Below are 17470 nucleotides of genomic sequence, written 5' to 3'. Positions count from 1 at the left end.
ATGGGATAATTTTCTTAATCAGAACAGAACACTTACATACATATCACAGTCTGCATCTCTAATTGTTGCAAGAGACATGATCCCCCAGGCCTTGAAAGCTATAAAATGATAAATCTATTCTTACAAAGAACTCTCCAAAGTTGTAATATGTAAATCAGATTATACATTAGTTACTTTTTAAAGATATGTAGAGTTGGACATTTTTAAACATGATTTCCAGGCATGAATAAAAATTCCCTGAGAAATTCTGAGAATTGAAATGATAGTGACTAAGAGGAAGAAATATTATAGTACATAAAACAAACTCCGCCCCAAACAGAAAAAGCTACATGTAAAAATTAGATTTATTCATAGATATCTGGAACCAATAAGCCAAACATTGCAACAATTTATTTTTGAAGATTTGTTACATAAATACAAGGAAGAAGATGAGAAAAACTTTGCATGTGATAAACCAAACATTTTGTATTGCATCTTTCATAACACTTAAGATTGTTCCCATCTAAATCCAGTGTTTATTTCTTTATACAGTGCGGTGCTTTGCTGAAGTGTATATCTGCAATGTATATATAATTATCAGCTCTCATTGTGTTCTCAATCAGTCATTTCCATCAATATTCACAGCTCAAGAAAGTGTTTTCACACACACACAAACATAAGAAACACACATATAAGACATCAAGTGGGTCAGGAACATTCACAAAGATTCACAAATTCACAAGAAAATTCTTTTTTAAAGAAGCTTATTCCAGAACAATATTTATTATATGTTAAAGTATTGTGATGAAAAAACTGTAAAGAAGCAGCTTTACTATCACAGCAATATATTTTTTATTGTATTTTCATTTCTTAGTAGCTGACTTTGTTGACATCAACTTTCAGGCTTCCCGTCTTTGGTTGTGTTTAGATGATCAAAACTACGCTGGAGCATAGACAATGAGGTCTTCAGCTGGAGTGATAAAGATTGCACAAGGATTACCCAACAAATTATACTTTAAATCAGAAATGAAATTATTTCCAACCCAAAGCAGTTCTAGGTTTCACAGGAAAGTATTTTTACATTCTATTTTCAGTTGGAGCTCTAGGTAGTGCTATTTTAATTATCAACACTGTCTCAGACTGAGATAACATCATTATTGTCCATCATATATAATACCAATGAAGGTCAGCCAGCATTTATTTAAGCTCTAGCTTTCTTCTGCACTATTATTGGTACCAAGGAAATTGTCTATTAAGAGTTCAGAACCTTTTAAGAAATCTCCCTAATTCTAACCAACACAAAATGAAAAAGGGAAAGGATAAAGGCTCTGCCATCTCTCTGATTTTGGCTTTACCAATCTCAACCTCTGCCCCCACTGTCCTGCTATTGATAGACTCTCCAATATTCTCTATGCTTAAGGACTTCTCTAGATCTGCTTCCTTAGCCTACCTTCTTATTTGTCAGGATAATCAGAAGGAAGACCTTTGATTGTTGCAAGATCACTATATTGATAGTTGGTCACCTCATATCCAAACTGCTTTTAAAAGCTGCCTCTTTCTGATATTGACTGGTTCTATGCCATCCAATTCTTTTAGGGTGGATTGCCAGTCATTAGAGCACTGAGCTTTTCATAATCCTTTTCTGCCTTTCACCCAAAATCACACCCTCCATTTTATCAGTTAGGCGGGCATCTGCTGAGGTCATTTGGCCTCAGATTTTAGCAACTATTATTGAACCATAGGAACTTTTCTCCTGTTCATCCCCAAAGAAGATTGTACAATGCAGCCTTCAACATTATTCTCAAATCAGCGGACTCAGTACAGCAGTGAGTTCATAGTGTTACAGCTAGGCCATTATTGCTAAATATAATAAGAGACTTCTGAACTAAGACAGTTTTTATACCATTAATTTACTATAACCATCAAGAATTTTTAGAAAATAAATGAAAAGGTATGTTGTTTCTTAATCCTCTAGATCAGTGTTTCTTAACCTTGGCAGTTTTTAAGAAGTGTGGACTGTAATTTCCAGAATGCTAATTTGGGAATTCTGATAGTCCATACATCTTAAAGTTGCTAGGATAAGAAAAGCTACTGTAGTTATTTATAATGATCTCTGTCCTTACATATACAAAGGCTCAAAACAATAAGGACCAGAATACTTACCTGTTCAAGCAATGCTATAGACTCCTTTAACACCCCTTTCATATGTTGGGCTTGATTCATGTTACGATGAGTTTTCTCCTTTGATGCCACGTTAAGGGCTAGACTGAGGAAAGAACAGAACATTGAAATATAATATATTTGCTTCATCAAGCATATAATTTAATCATGCGCTCATCTCCATATTAATTTTACTAGAAAAATCAGCAGTGAGACAGTTGCTAGATTATCACATGGTGGATAGAATTTTAGTTTTCTTATCAAAAATATTAAGGCTGAAAACTTTCAGAGAGAGAATATTACCATTTTGTACATTTTTTTTCAAACCAAAGATACCGTTCTATTATGAGTACCATATGGGTGCACCATCATTTCCTATATTGCTGTGAAAATAATTGATTATAGGATCATTCAAAATGACAGTCAAGTGATTTCCCAAGTGAAGTGCCAATACTGCCATAAAAATAAATATTATGCATTCAAATCTTCCATGCATTATCTAGTGAATTTATGTTAATGACAACAGTTGTACTCTCTATCATGACTTCCTGGCCTTCCCCATTACTAAGGACTTTCTCACTTGTGAAAAAAATACAATCCAAGCACTCTAAGCATGCAAGTTTTCTTTTTTAATAAAAACAAAGCTTAACTGAAAGGAAATTCCCCTTAGTACTGTTTCCCCAGAGTTGGATCGTTTGAGTGTGGCTGAATCAGAATTTACTTATATATTTATACACTATTTCTTCACTATCTCAATTTCTCTTAACTAAGAGCAATTTACAAAAAATAACAAATCAAAATTAATACAATAAAATACACAAGTCAGTCCCAAAAGGTGACTGGAAAAGAATGGTTTTCAGAGCTTTGAAATGTGAGCAAAGTGGACGAGACCCGTATCCTGACAGAAGAAAGGTCTAGATAATGGGTTTAGAATCTTCTACAGTTAAAATCCCAATATTTTTTCAAATTCTTTTCCCCAAAATGGAAGGTTAGAGATTGTGGATGCTATTTAATACAGCTGTATCAAGAGATAGTTACTTTAGGAGAGGACACATCTCTGCTCATTCAAGGTAGATGTACCTACCCTCTCTCAAAAAGGTTTAGATCACCTCTCAAATCCAGGCATATGCATACTATCTGGCATTAATTTTCAAATGAACGCAAGTCCTTTTATCCATGAAGAACCTCACATAAATATCATAGTGGCCGTTCTTTCTCCTTTCTACCAATAAAGGTTAAAGGTAGCATTAGGGCCACTAAACATCTAAAAATGCAGTAACAATGGAGATTAGTAAGAATACTTTGCCAATATTATTGCCAAAGAATATTAATAATCTTGAGTACATAACCATGTTAATTGCAGTCATAATTCATTTTCTGCAGCATTGATCTAAGCTTCATTTTCTGGAACTCCTTATAGAAATGAGGAATCCCTTTGGTATCTGTAATCTAGGACAGATGGCTTGGGGCAATTAGTCACCTCTGAGTTCCAAAGTACAATCCGGTGGGCAGCTGGAAAAAAAATCTAGACATCCCCAAGATACATCTGAACTGATTAGGGGCCTTCAGTGAAATATTTTAACTGGCCCACCACCAATCAAGCAAAGTGGCAATATACAGATGCATCAGGGAATATTAACAGTTTTCTGCCGTGGATGGATCAGTGTCCTCAATTTTTATGATAAATCATCAACCAATACCAAAAATTAACAAAACTCTGCAATATCAGTAAGAGAATATGGTAGTATTAAAGGAGACTTAATGCTTTTCTTAGATGACTGCATAGCAAATCTCTGACAAATAAAATACCATCCAGAGGCCATTTCTGTTGAATCTCAGTGGAGAAAGGTATCCATTAGATATCCTGATTGAAGAGCTTGATGGGCTTAATATGTCTAAAATCACCTGGAACTGGTTTGGTAGCATTCCAACTTCAATACAGATCATCTGAACAATTTTAAAGTATTTTTGTTAAGTTGTTCATTTTTCACTAGCTTCAATTTTCAGGTGAACTGCTATTTGTAAATCTAATGTTTTCAGTAACTAGATATTAGCCCACTGTGAGTATGGAGGAAGAGACAAATGACAAAACAAAACAAACAAAAAATACTCACGTTGTCGACACTTCTTCCTGAAGTTGAACATGGTACAATGACTGAGCTGCATGTTCGATCTTTGACAATTTCAGGAACAGTGCCACATTCAGAAAAACCAGTAGAACTAAACTGAAAGAAATCGACTCAAATATCAGTGGGCTAAATTAACTTTTTCTACATATTTGTTTGTTAAACAAACCATAAGCCATGGTAGATGGTATCAGAGGCCTCTGAGAGGTCAAGGAGAATGAGAATGGTTGCACTATTCCCATCCCATTCCCGCCAGAAATTTTCCAGAGGTGCAAACAAGGCTCTCTGGGTCCCATAGCTGGGCCTAAATTCTGACTGAAAGCGGTCCAAGAAATCCCTTTCATCCAGGACTCCTGGAGCTGCCAAGCAACCACCAATTTCATCACCTTTCCCAAAAAGGAAAGATGACAGACTGGATGAAAGTTGTCCAGGCAGGTGGGGTCGAAAGATTTATTTTTTTTTAAGGAGAGGACAAATCAGAGCCTCCTTAAAAGATCCCGGGAATGTCCCCTCTTGCAGTGAGGAATTTATTAGTGCATGAACCCACCTACCAGTCACCCTTCTAGAGGCTCTCACCAGACAGAAGGGATAAGGGTCTGATTGACAAGGGGTTGCATTAAAATTGCAGAGGACTCTGTCTACTTCTTTAGGTCCAACAAGGTCAAACTGTTACCATATTAGTGGGCAAGATATCTCCCTAGGCATCTCATACAGACTTGCACTAGAATCCAAGCAATCTTATCTGAAAGTGTTCAACAAATTCTTCTGCACAGCCCTTAAGATGATTATCTGAGCCCCCCTGGCCTAGGAAGGATTGGGTGATCCACAACAGGGTTGATGGATAATACTCTGCAGATGCAATAGGAGCAGAGAAAAGGTGTTGTTTCAGCACTTTTATCGCCATGCAATAGGTCTTAATAGCAAAACAGCTCTAAGAGTCAGAGTCAACCTTCATTTAGCTGCTGTAAGAAGGGTTAAACCAAAAAAAGTAACAAGCAAGTACTTACAAAATACTCATTCCCACTATGATGGTGATGGTTTTATTTGTAACATTCTTCTTTGTTCCTGTTAAGCAAGGAAAATATCTTTACAACATTCTAATTTTGAAATTCAATTAAACTGATTTTACTAAATCCCTTTACTGAAGATTTGTCTCACCCAAAGCAGAAAAACGGTTCAAGGTTTTGCCTGACCTGGATGCTTTTTGAACATAAGAAGCTAAAAACTTGCTTGACTTAAACTCGAATCTGGTGACTATATGGACAGGCCCGTGATATTTTTTTGTAACAGTACAGAAATGGTTTGTCTCTGTCTTTTTCTATGTTGTGTTTTGTTTTTAAATTTCCTACTCTAGCCTACAGCTTCATATTTTGGTTAGTCTCCCGCCCATAAATTTTTCGGAGCAGCCAAGATCACTAAATGCTGCTACTTAAATTGTCTAAAATTAGAGTTGAAGGGGCAAAGGGAGATGGTACATTAAATTATGCCATATGGATTTCAACACATTCAATTATCTTTTAAAGCAGTTAATACATGGCCAAGTCTCATTCAATCTGCTTTAACCCATATAGCAAGAAAAGCTTCAGTATTCTGGAAAGTAAGTAAAACATCTTTCAATTTGACAAAAAGGTTCATAATTATTTCAGAATTTAAACATGGTGGTACTAGAAAGAAAAATACACACATATCTACATAAATAATATACCAAGTAGTTTATGTCAATTATTCAAAATATAAGGCTTTGTATCCCAACAGCATTTTCCTTGAACTTTATTTACAGTTAGCTGCCCTACACATACTTATATTGAAATATTCTGGATTTTTGCATAGGGACAAGCAAGAAAAGCCTGTATGACACTTGTGCAGAAATACTATGACTTCTAGTACTAAAATGAACAACGCCTTCAGTTTCATAAATTTCTGGAAAAAGAAGTATTTCTACTTGAACTCACCTACATTCCCAAGAGCTATTGTTGTTTTGTCTTCTATAGAATCTTGTATAGAGTGTTTAGGAAGTATCTCTTCTGCATTCCGCTGTAAAATCCATCTTCTTCTTCTTAGGACTTCAAGTTTTGCAAGATCCTCAATAGGTTTGTTTATTGCATATTCTTCCATTAGTAATTCTGATTCTACAAATGACAGAATCAGTTTATAGTTTCTATTTTTTTTATTATTTTAAGCTAACCTTTTGAAACAGTATCCATGTGTGTTGAGATTTCTGTTGCCAGAAATCGTAGCTAAATTTAATGCCAGCTAAGAATTGTGGGAAATTGGTCTGATAACATCTGGTGAGCAAGTGGAAGGAAAGTGTTTTATGACATTTACAGTTAGAATCATGATGTGTTCCATTTTAATTATATTCTATTGAATTGCAGTTGCTATTTGTAAGTCAAGATACTTTTTCCCAATCCCTATTATCTACATATGACTCTGTCATCTCTCTTAAAAGCTGCTTCCATGGCTTAGTAGATTCTCTGGAAAAGAATGGGATAGGCAGGAGTTCGTAGGCAGTGGAACATAGTGTTTGTAGATTGTGAGTAGAGCTGAAGGGGATTAGAAATTTGGGAGACTTGCCCATGCAAGGCCAGATCATTGTGAAAACATGGTCTCACTTTACGTATAAAAAATGACATCCAGCAAGGTTCTATCTTTGCATATATAAGCCATGTCCAGAACACACTGGTATCTATATACACTTCATATTCACCTGCTTCTACACAGAGGATTTTAGAACCTGTACCAATCTTGCATGGGAAATGGGACAGCTGACTGTCAGATCACTGGATATGGAAAGAGAAAAGCTGTGTTTGATGCTCTCTGAACTTAGTTATTTGTTCACAGATGTTTCATTACGTGAGTGATGATGTTACCTAGCTAGATAATGGGCTCTGGAAATAAAGGTTGGTGGGATGAGCTGATTTGCAGAGTATCCTTGGAAGCCCCTGCTTTTTTCTTGCCCTATTCCTTTCAATGATCCAGGATTTCATGAGCCGCGAATTCAAGAAGAATGTTTCTGTCATGGATTAAGATCCCATGTCGGAGAGGAATAAACTATTCTCATGGCTCATTTGTCATGGCAGAAAATGTTGGTACAGTAGTCCCTATTTGCATAATGTACTTAACTGTGGAAACTTATAGTTGCTGCTTTTTTATAGCAGCCCAACTAATGTGGAATATCCTCCCATTTAACTGACGTTAGCCCCTATAGTTCTAGCCTTTCAGAGCGGTTGAAAACCTATGGTGACTTATGATGCCTAGGAAGGATGAGTATGGTCTGAGTTTTATAATTCTATAATTAGATAATTTTAATTTTTTATCTTAGAGATACACATACACATATTTCATTACTCTAAACCACCAAGATTCTGGAGATTGAGGCAGGTTATACATTGAATGAATGAATTTATAAATTCATGCATGGGGAAGGAAGATTTGCATGTGTGGCTTCTTGCAGCCATTTGCTGTTCTCTCTTTCTGCTTCGTGCCCCAGATGACAGATGATTGGACTGGGTGGGCTAACAAAGCTTTTATTTAATATTTTGGCATGCAGGGGTTTCACCCACATGCTCAAGTTTATAAGACATCATCTTCTCAAACTGAAAGGAGTTTGAGGAGATGAACTCTCTGTATGGCACTCCCTGCATTGTTCAGTGTGCAAATGGGCTTGCATACATAAAGCTGGACTGCAGCCAGAGTTCAGTCCTATTTTGTATGGACAAGATGGCAGCAGGACTGGGATCTGGCAAAATTCCAAATTTTTATGTGCTGTGGGGATAAGGAACTATTTGAACCTGAACTGATGGCTGGCCCAAGTTCATGACAAGAATCAGATCTGACTACTTAAATGCAGAAGCAGCACTTTTCACTTTATACTGATAAATGTTACATTCTAGAAAAAAGAAAATGAAGCCAAGATAAGCTTTTCTTTAAAAAACAAAAACCCTAATTACTTGATTTTGATCTTGAGCTTCATATAGAATCAGCCTGAAAATTTCATTATGATGCACATAAACAATACTGGAATACTAATATGATTGTATTTTATTTTTTGCTGTTTTACCTCGGAATTATCATAAACTGGTTCAAGGTTTCTAGGAAAGAAATGGGAAACTGAACATGTCTCCATTAAGACCATGATGGAATAAGAGCTGGTAAATACATCAGCTCTTCCTGATTCCTCTCTGGACAAGGAGAGCATTTGAGATCAATCAAGTGCTCCAAACAGTAACTCCTCACAAGAAGACTGCAAGATTAGTCTACACAGCATGTATAGAGTTCAGAGGAGATGAGGGAATGCCATCTCATCCAAAACATAGTCAGCTTCTTTATGGGTTTGTATACTTCCTTTTCTAATCACTTTTTCTTGAAAGAAATACAAGTTAGATTTAAATAATTCTGTTTTTGGAACAAACTGCAAAAGAAAATTTTAGAACGTTGATTTTGGAAAGTTAAAAATGGATAAATGGTCCAGATGAATTTGAAGTAACATTTTGAAATTAATTATAAAACTTTCACTTGGGAAAATGTTGTTTTAAATTCTTAAAAGAAAAAAATGATAGCTTGGAACTTTGAAGGATGGACACTAGAGGGATCAGAATGAGTAAAAAATTATAATTAAAGAAGAACATTTAAATTTGATGTATTAATACTAAATGGAGCAAAATACTTTCGCATTGCTGTATTGAAGAACATTTGTGAACAATGGATCCAGAAGTTGATTTTAAGAATATCTGTCATTAAAGATAAGCTGTGTTTATGAGATGTTATGGAAGAGGAACTTGTTTTACTGAACAACATTGAGCTGATGACAGGCTAAAGAATATATGATAAAAGATGTTACACTAGATATACAAATGAAACTGTCTGATTACTTCATAATTAAAAGAAATGTACAAATAACAAAACCAAAGGCGTGACTTGAATAGCTTTCCATTTTCAGATTTAGAAAAAAAGACTTGAATTTGAACAATTTTGTGAGAAGGGACAAAGAAAATAATGAAAAGAAATAAATTTCTAGGATATTATTTGAAAGGATAAAAAATCAAAATCGTTAAAAGTAAATTTGTATAGTTTATTTGATCAAGATTAAAATAAATATATGTTATCTCTGGTAACCTTTTATGAATTTTTGCTCATCAGGATTAAAGAATGGGGCTTTAAGGATTTTATATTAAGTAAGAGATGAAATATGGGGATAATTTTTTGTATTTTAAGAGAAGGTGATGCTACTAAAATTGTTTATATATTTCTTTATATATTCTTTTTTCTTTATTAAATTATTTTTTTCTTTCTTTTCTATTGATACTTTATTTTTTTTCTGCATGTAATATTTTAACTTGTAAGCCATAATGATTATTCTTTCTGAAAATAAAAGCAGAATGTAAACAAAGTAAAGAAATAAAATAAGAGACATGCTAGAGTAGACGCCTATCTGAGAATTGAAAGGCAGAGTACGTAGGTCATAAAAAGATACAAATTACTTTAAATTAATTTGGAAAACTAAATACATTGTTCTTTGCATTGTTTCTTTTAAAAATACAGCAGTTCACTTCACTATATCTAAATAGCCAAGCTAATTAAATATAAAAGCCCTGGACACCATTGTCAAGAATGATGGCAAAATACTTACCAAGTTGTTTAAAATTTTCCTGGATACCTCCCCATGTATTCTTCTCAATTATATTCTTGACAAGCCCCCACGGTTGTTTTTTGTATTTCACATCTGAGGAAATCCTATAACAAACAAGAATAAGGCTAGCGACTGATTGGAATACAACTATAGGTAAGGTCAGCATTTTCACCCATTTTGAGAGCACTTTTTCAGGTCCTCAGTTTCAAGTAAGAAGCTGCATACAGAAAACAAAGCATGATCACTAAGGTAACATCTTGAACACAAATGCTGAGAACTGAATGAGGAAATAGAGAAAATACTTAGTTGCTTCACAACTCTCTGTTGTAATGTAACTTTGGATGACAGATGTACACCACGATGTAAAAAAGATGTTGAGACTGTAGAAAGAGTATAGAGAAGAGCAACAAAGATGATTAGGGGACTGGAGGCTAAAACATATAAGGAACAGCTGCTGGAATTGGATATGTCTAGTTTAATGAAGAGAAGGATGAGGGGGGACATGATAGCAGTGTTCCAATATCTCAGGGGCTGCCACAAAGAAGAGGGAGTAAAGCTATTCTCCAAAGCACCTGAAGGCAGGACAAGAAGCAACGGATGGAAATTAATCAAGGAGAGAAGCAATCTAGAACTAAGGAGAAACTTCCTAAAAGTTAGAACAATTAACCAGTGGAACAACCTGCCTCCAGAAGCGGTGAATGCTCCAACACTGGAAGTTTTTAAGAAGAGATTGGACAGCCATTTGTCCGAAATGGTGTAGGGTTTCCTGCCTGAGCAGGGGGTTGGACTCGATGACCTCCAAGGTCCCTTCCAACTTTATTATTATTAGTAGTAGTAGTACACCTACAAAGTTTTAGGGCATAATAGATCATATAGCCAATCTTACTTTTTTGAAAAAAATTCTACTAAAACCTTCGTAGGGAAAGAAGTGAAACTAAAAAAATAGCAAACATTTTTTTTATCAAGAAATCATTTTCCAATCATCCAAGTGTACACATTAAAGTCTGGCATTTCTACACTACCTTGTTCTCCTAAACATATGAAATAAAAACATTGTGAAGAACCAGAATTTTACCAAACTGAGGAAAGCTGTCTTTTATGGTTTCCAATTTTCCTACTTTCATTAAATGAAATGTCTCACCGGAGTCTGCATTTTTGACTGGACATATGAGAGATACTATAACTGCTCACAGTGTAGAAGTAATCGTGGTAAGGTACATTGTGTGTCACCACCTCTGTGTCTACTTGATATGACCGATCTTTGTGGCTTCGTTTATGCAGCATCTATTAAAGAAGCAAAGAATAACTCTTTTTTTAAAAAAATACTGATGTTCAAAAACTGTGATAATTATTACATCACAATAAATATAGAAGCCCTGAAAGACAATATACTTTTAAAATGATCACACTATGTACCGGTAGTTGTGTATATCTTAACATGGCTTTTCTCAATCTATGGTCTTTAGTAGAAATTGGATTTCACTTTCTATAATTCCAAGTCAAAATACTGATCAGAAATTATGGGAATTGTTGCTCAAAGACAGCTGGAGAGAATTAGTCTTGGGGAAAGCAAGTCTAGAATAAGATTAATGATGCCCAACTTTTTCTATTTTTTTCCTGATATGCTGTCATAGATATCTCATCTTTGCAATCTTTTCTCTTAAAGCTTCATCTGCAGCAAAATGTGATGACATGAACAGTGATGGGCTTGCCTCAACATGTCCACATAATGCCTACACTCCACAAACTGTACTGTTTCTAATTTGCTATCAAGTGCAACTCAAGGTGCTGGCTATCACCTATAAAGCTCTAGATAGTATAGGGCCCAGCTTTTTGTATACTATAGTTTCTGCCAGTTCAGTGCAATCTGACGCAATTGAGTTTTATACCTGTTTTTCTGTTGCAGTTGTAAATTTTCCAATAAGTGGATTGTTAAGCATAATTGTGTAAGTCAGGGTCCTGAGTTGATTGCCTCTATTATCTTGGTTCCAAGAAGTTGATACAATATCTAAAGCCAAAAATATAGGTCATTGTTGCTATTCATTTATACAGTATCATTTAAACCATACATTTCCATCCATGCAAGGCAAAGTGAATTAAACTATGAAATTACCATATAACATGTGGCATACAGTAATGAGTTTTAAATAATTAATCCTCAAGTTTATCTTTCTGAAACTGGCTTGAATCATTATGATAAAGAATGAGAATTATGCCCATAAATTAGCGTGGGTCAGGTTTTCTTCTGATTTTTTTTATATGTATATTAAAATAAAATGTTTTTCTATTATATTAAAATAAAATGTATTTATGTACATAAAATATACATGTTTTAACCCCATCAAATTACAGTAGTGGTTAATTCTATATGTGTTGTGTTGAGGCAGGAAAATATACAACAACAAAAGAACAGAAAAGTAAATATGTAACCAAGCAAATAAACAATAAACAAAACAATAAAATAAAATAAAATAAAATAAAATAAAATAAAATAAAATAAAATAAAAAATAAAATAAAATAAACAAAACAAAACAAAACAAAACAAAACAAAATGATGGTGGTATTTTTAACAGCAGCCTAGGATTAATTGCAATGCCCTAAAAGAAACCTACTAATAGGGCTACTGTTCCTGCAACAGTCTATTTTTGTCTATATTAGAAAAAGTTCCTTAAAAAAGCACAAAACTTCTAATTAATTAAAAAAGCATATGAAACATTAATTATAGTAAAAGAATTTTAATTAATTAAAGTAAGATCAATCAGTGCAATAACAATTCTGAATATGTATAGTGGTGTTCTCTGATATCAGCTGAACTGAAAATACAAAATAATGGTGTTAATCATTAGTTGTATGCAAAATGTTTTGAATGAAAAACTGTTTTAACTTGGAATCACCTATTGTTTGGATGTACTTCTGCTTTATCTGCTCAGGTGATCAGCACTCAATTTTATAATTCTTCTATCTTCTATCTACATTATGATAATCTATTGCAGGGGTGTCAAACTGCCAGCCCGCGGGCCGGTTTCATCATACTGAAGCCACGCCCACCCCATTGCCGGCAATGCAAAAAGAGTCACGATACATCGTAACACATCACGTGATGTGGCAAGTTTGACACCCGTGACCTATTGTATCCAGCTACATTTTGTTAATTCAATATAACTTGCAAAAAATATCAAATTGTGATTTCAGATCCATATATTCTGGTTGCCAATAAACTTTAACTTGTGAACATATTTATATTCTGACAGTGACTGTGTTCAGATAATCACTTCCTAACTTAAAAAAAAGTCAAGATATGCATCTTTCTGAACAGGAAAACAAAGCCAACAAAGATACTGCAGTTAAAACCACATTGCATCCAAATATTCAGTTATATCTAAAGCTGAATAGCCTTCTCTAAAGCCAAGATCTGAGCTAAATTTAAACCATAGTTTGTTTCAGAATGATTATTAGTTATTAATAGATTCTCAATTCAGATGTTATCCAGAAGATATAATTGCTTATGGTTTTTTTACTTGCTTGCCCAGTCAAGCAAAGGAAAAAGCAAAAGAAGTAGTATATAGTTGCATGAAACTAGGCAAGATCTACTCATTGAATGCAACCATGGAAAAAAAATGGGTTTGCATTATATTTGAACCCAGCCTTTGTATCAGTTGCTTTTAACACAATATTCATCTTGTTAAAAAGGAAACTAACTTTTTAAACTCTCATTGTAGACAGTACAAATTAAAATAGTTTACCTGTTATATTTCTAGTCCTGAGACATGCCTGCATGAAATGGGAATTAGTGAAAAGCATTTCAAACATCTTCTCTGCACCAATACGGTAAATGTGATTAATAAAGAGTTTTCCATGGAGTTCACGCTTGAGGATGGCTTCCTCAGCTATTGGAGAAGGGTTTAAAACACGGGTTAAGATCTCTGTAACAGTTACGGTACATCAGAAAAAAATATATCCCAAAAGATGAAATTGTCTGCACTACTTAAAGGACAACAAAGGTAGAATTGTGTGAGACAATCTGATTCAAGATATCAAATGTAGGTAATGGCCATAGTAATTACTCTTCCCAGCAACTTTCCTGACAAAAAATCTCTAAATGGAAATCTCCAAGTATATTTTAGAAAACTCCTTAAGCATTTATGGCCCTTTAGAATTAGAATACTTAATGAAAATTTGTCAGTTTTCTTGCCTATAAAGTGTGTAGAATTCTACAAATCTACAGTTATACTTATGAAGGGCTTTAAAAAGCATCCCTTGATGTGGAAGGTAGTGACAGGAGAAAGAAACAAAAACAAAACTTATGAAAGAATAATCAAGGATACTATGAAACATATCTAGAAATAGGGAGGAGGAGGAGGAGGAGGAGGGGGAAGAGGAGATGGAGATTTTATCAGCTAACCAATTAATCTTAATTCATCAATGGACTGGAAAAGAAAGAAAATGGCTAGTAGTAACTGTAACTATGGAAGGAAGATTCTTCATCATAAAAAAAACCAATACCACAACAATGGGATTCAGTTTATAATGTCAGTATGATAATGATTACTGAAATAATAATATAACATAGAGAAATTGAGACGGTAGATTTTTCTATAGTAACAACAAACAATATTGGAAATACTTGCAAAAATAGCTGGTAGAATAATTAATAGCACTGGCCATATGATTAATACAAATGAATATAATTCACAAGTCGTGTATTTTCCCTTTAAGTGCGATGTGTTTATTGCTTTAAGAAGCTCACAAAAATTATATATCCACTGATATTTGCAGAAATGGAGAAATAGAATAACAGAATAACAGAGTTGGAAGATCTTCTAGTCCAACACCCTGCTCAAGCAGAAAACCCTATACCATTTCAGACACATGGGTTGTCCAAATCAGAATTATTTATTAGAATATTGGAATTATTTACTAGAAAAACAAAGCAAATAGTACTGTAGCATGAAATGTCTTATGTTCATTGCAACTTAGTGCTCTTGTCATGGAAAGCTTTAGCATTAGAGAAGATTTCAGTTTGGAACATTATGTGAGCTGTTACTGAAACTTCACTGTCTGTAAATGGGCTTATGGCAGTATCATCCCTATCTGCATCACCATCATTATATGTTGAACAGTGCCTCTCATCCATGGCTATAACAAAGGTTTCACCGATACTATAATTGTGGTTGGCCTTGGAGTAGCCAGGGATACTGTGAGGACAATTGATGCTATGTCTGCAGCAACTTTCTTTCTAATATATTGTGCAGATAACATAATGACATCACGTTGATGCAAAAGATAAAATAGCAGTCATTGGCAGAGTATGATCTCTGAGTGGTGAAGCATCAGGCTAGAAGCCAGGAGACTGTGAGTTCTAGTCCTGCCTTGGGCATGAAAGCCCAAGGCAGATGATTTTGGACTAGTCATTCTCTCTCAGCCTATATTCAGTGCACAGGGTTGTTGTGGGGAAAATAGAGGAAGGAAGGAGTACTGTGCGTGTTTATCCTTCAGTTATTTATTTAGCTATTTATTTGATTAGTTATATCCCACCTATCAACACATCTTCCTCCTATTTATAAAAATAATAAAGGCGGGATATAAATAAATCTTTTTAATGATCCTTAGACAATATTTCCACATTCTTGTTTGTACAGAAGCTCTCCAAACTGACCCTATTGTCCCTTTCTTTCAAACTTGATGCTAATAAACTATTGAAGGAGAAACAGGATGAACAGTTTACTGTACAGTGTCCTCCAACCTTACACTATCAACTCAAGGTCTTTAGGATCTATTGCCTAAGGCAGAGGTAGGCAAGCTTGGCTCTTTTATGACTCGTGGACTTCAACTGCCAGAATTCCTGAGCCAGCTGTGCTGGCTCAGGAATTCTGGGAGTTGAAGTCCATGAGTCATAAAAGAGCCAAGTTTGCCTACCCCTGGCCTAAGGCAACCACAACATTAAGCCATTTTCTATCAGTTTTACTAGCTGTAAGATGAGCAAGAGCAGATTCCATAGATAAGATGATTTATGTTTTCTTTGGTTGCTGTAATTTGTACTGTATGGAACATTAAGACTGGAACATTATTTACCGTCTTCATCGCTTTCAGAGGCACTGCTCTTCTCCTTAGGAAAATTCTCATTTACATCCAAGGATTGTACTGAAACTTTTTGTGGTACAACATCAGAAAGCTTCCTTTCTAAAGGAATCAAAGAATTTCTCTTGTCTTGTTTATCATAACGACATTCCTCTGGTTCAGCAACCTAATAAAATAGAAAGCCATTTTATTTAAGTAACATGACAACTGACAATCCCAGTTTTCCAAAAAGAAAATACAAAAAGCTTCTAAAAGCTTCTAAAACCACTTACAAACTCCTGAAAATACACATATCTATACATATTTCAAATGTAGATAGTCCTCAACTTATGACCACAATTGAGCCCAATGTTTATGTTGCTAAACATTTGTTAAATGAGGTTTGCTCCATTTTACAACCTTTCCTGTCACAGTTGTTAAGTGAATCAGTGCAGTTGTTCAGTTAGTAACACGGTTGTTAAGTGAATCTGGCTTTCCCATTGACTTTGCTTGTCAGAAGGTTGCAGAAGATGATCACATGAGCCCAGGACACTGCAACTGACATAAATATGAGTCTGTTGCCAAGTGGCCAAATTTTGATCACATGACCATGGGAATGCTGCAATGGTTTTTAAGTGTGAAAAATTGTCATAAGCCTTTTCTGAGTGCCATTGTAACTTAAAACTGTTGTATGTTGAGGACTACCTATACACATAATTCATTAAAGGACTTGAATAAATGTGTTTCCAGAACTATGAATACTACAAAACTCTATGCTATTTCCATGACACTGAAATCAAAGTTTCACAGTAACTACTTCTGAAGTACAGTTATTCCCAGTCTTTATCTAACCATCCAGATACAGTATGCAAAAAAACCACAACAAAAACCAAACAAAAAAGACCTCTAAATGAAAATCATAAGCCTGTTTCTACCATGTCATTTGTAGCTTTCTGAATGACATGACTGCTAATAGTTTGGCTGGTGAAAATGAATTATGATCCAATAAGATCCCATTTCAGATTTTGTAATGACAGACAACGTTCAGATATTCAACTTGATTCTATTTTGCCATATTTATAGTATGGTGAGATGGAAGACAAACAAATTTAATAAAAAATAAAATCTTTAATTTATAACAGGGATATTATATTATTGTCTTAGTTGCACAAATTATGTAAATTTTATATCGGGTATACTCAAAGTCAGGCGCATAAGCTAATCACAATACGTCTTACTATTTTTCAGAAAAAAGGTATAGCTGTACTTAGAAATGCTAGAAGTTCACGTATCAAATGAATAAAGAAGTAAATGAGTAAAAATGACAAACAATTCAAACAGTTAATATACGTTGTATAATATTATACATGGGGCCTGACATTTGGTATACTATGCCATATATAGAGATTTGTGGTTGTGTGTGTGTGTATTTTAGCAGTATCAAATGCCAAGAAAAAAGCACTTGATATTCCCATTGGAGTGAAAGTATAACAATATAATAAGTAATAACAGGATTTT

The 17470-nt window shown here is 34.5% G+C and overlaps 1 protein-coding gene across 1 annotated transcript in view; it reads right to left on the bottom strand.

Moving 5' to 3' along the window:
* Positions 1-375: 375 nt before the first annotated feature.
* The window catches only part of GRAMD1C (GRAM domain containing 1C), a 36987-nt gene continuing 19892 nt past the window's right edge, over positions 376-17470 (bottom strand). Inside the window, exons 8-17 of the mRNA XM_015816862.1 lie at positions 15968-16139; positions 13639-13782; positions 11784-11902; positions 11036-11178; positions 9895-9998; positions 6218-6394; positions 5273-5330; positions 4254-4364; positions 2143-2245; positions 376-949 (exon numbers count right to left, since the gene is read on the bottom strand). Coding sequence (XP_015672348.1) covers positions 872-949; positions 2143-2245; positions 4254-4364; positions 5273-5330; positions 6218-6394; positions 9895-9998; positions 11036-11178; positions 11784-11902; positions 13639-13782; positions 15968-16139 — 1209 coding nt within the window. The 3' untranslated portion in view covers positions 376-871. The remainder of the gene's footprint in view (positions 950-2142; positions 2246-4253; positions 4365-5272; positions 5331-6217; positions 6395-9894; positions 9999-11035; positions 11179-11783; positions 11903-13638; positions 13783-15967; positions 16140-17470) is intronic.

This window comes from Protobothrops mucrosquamatus, unplaced genomic scaffold (genome assembly GCF_001527695.2).
Source record: "Protobothrops mucrosquamatus isolate PMUCROS unplaced genomic scaffold, P.Mucros_1.0 scaffold514, whole genome shotgun sequence".
Lineage (NCBI taxonomy): Eukaryota > Metazoa > Chordata > Lepidosauria > Squamata > Viperidae > Protobothrops > Protobothrops mucrosquamatus.
The sequence above is the reverse complement of the archived record's forward strand: the minus strand, read 5'-3'. Positions and strand labels throughout refer to the sequence as shown.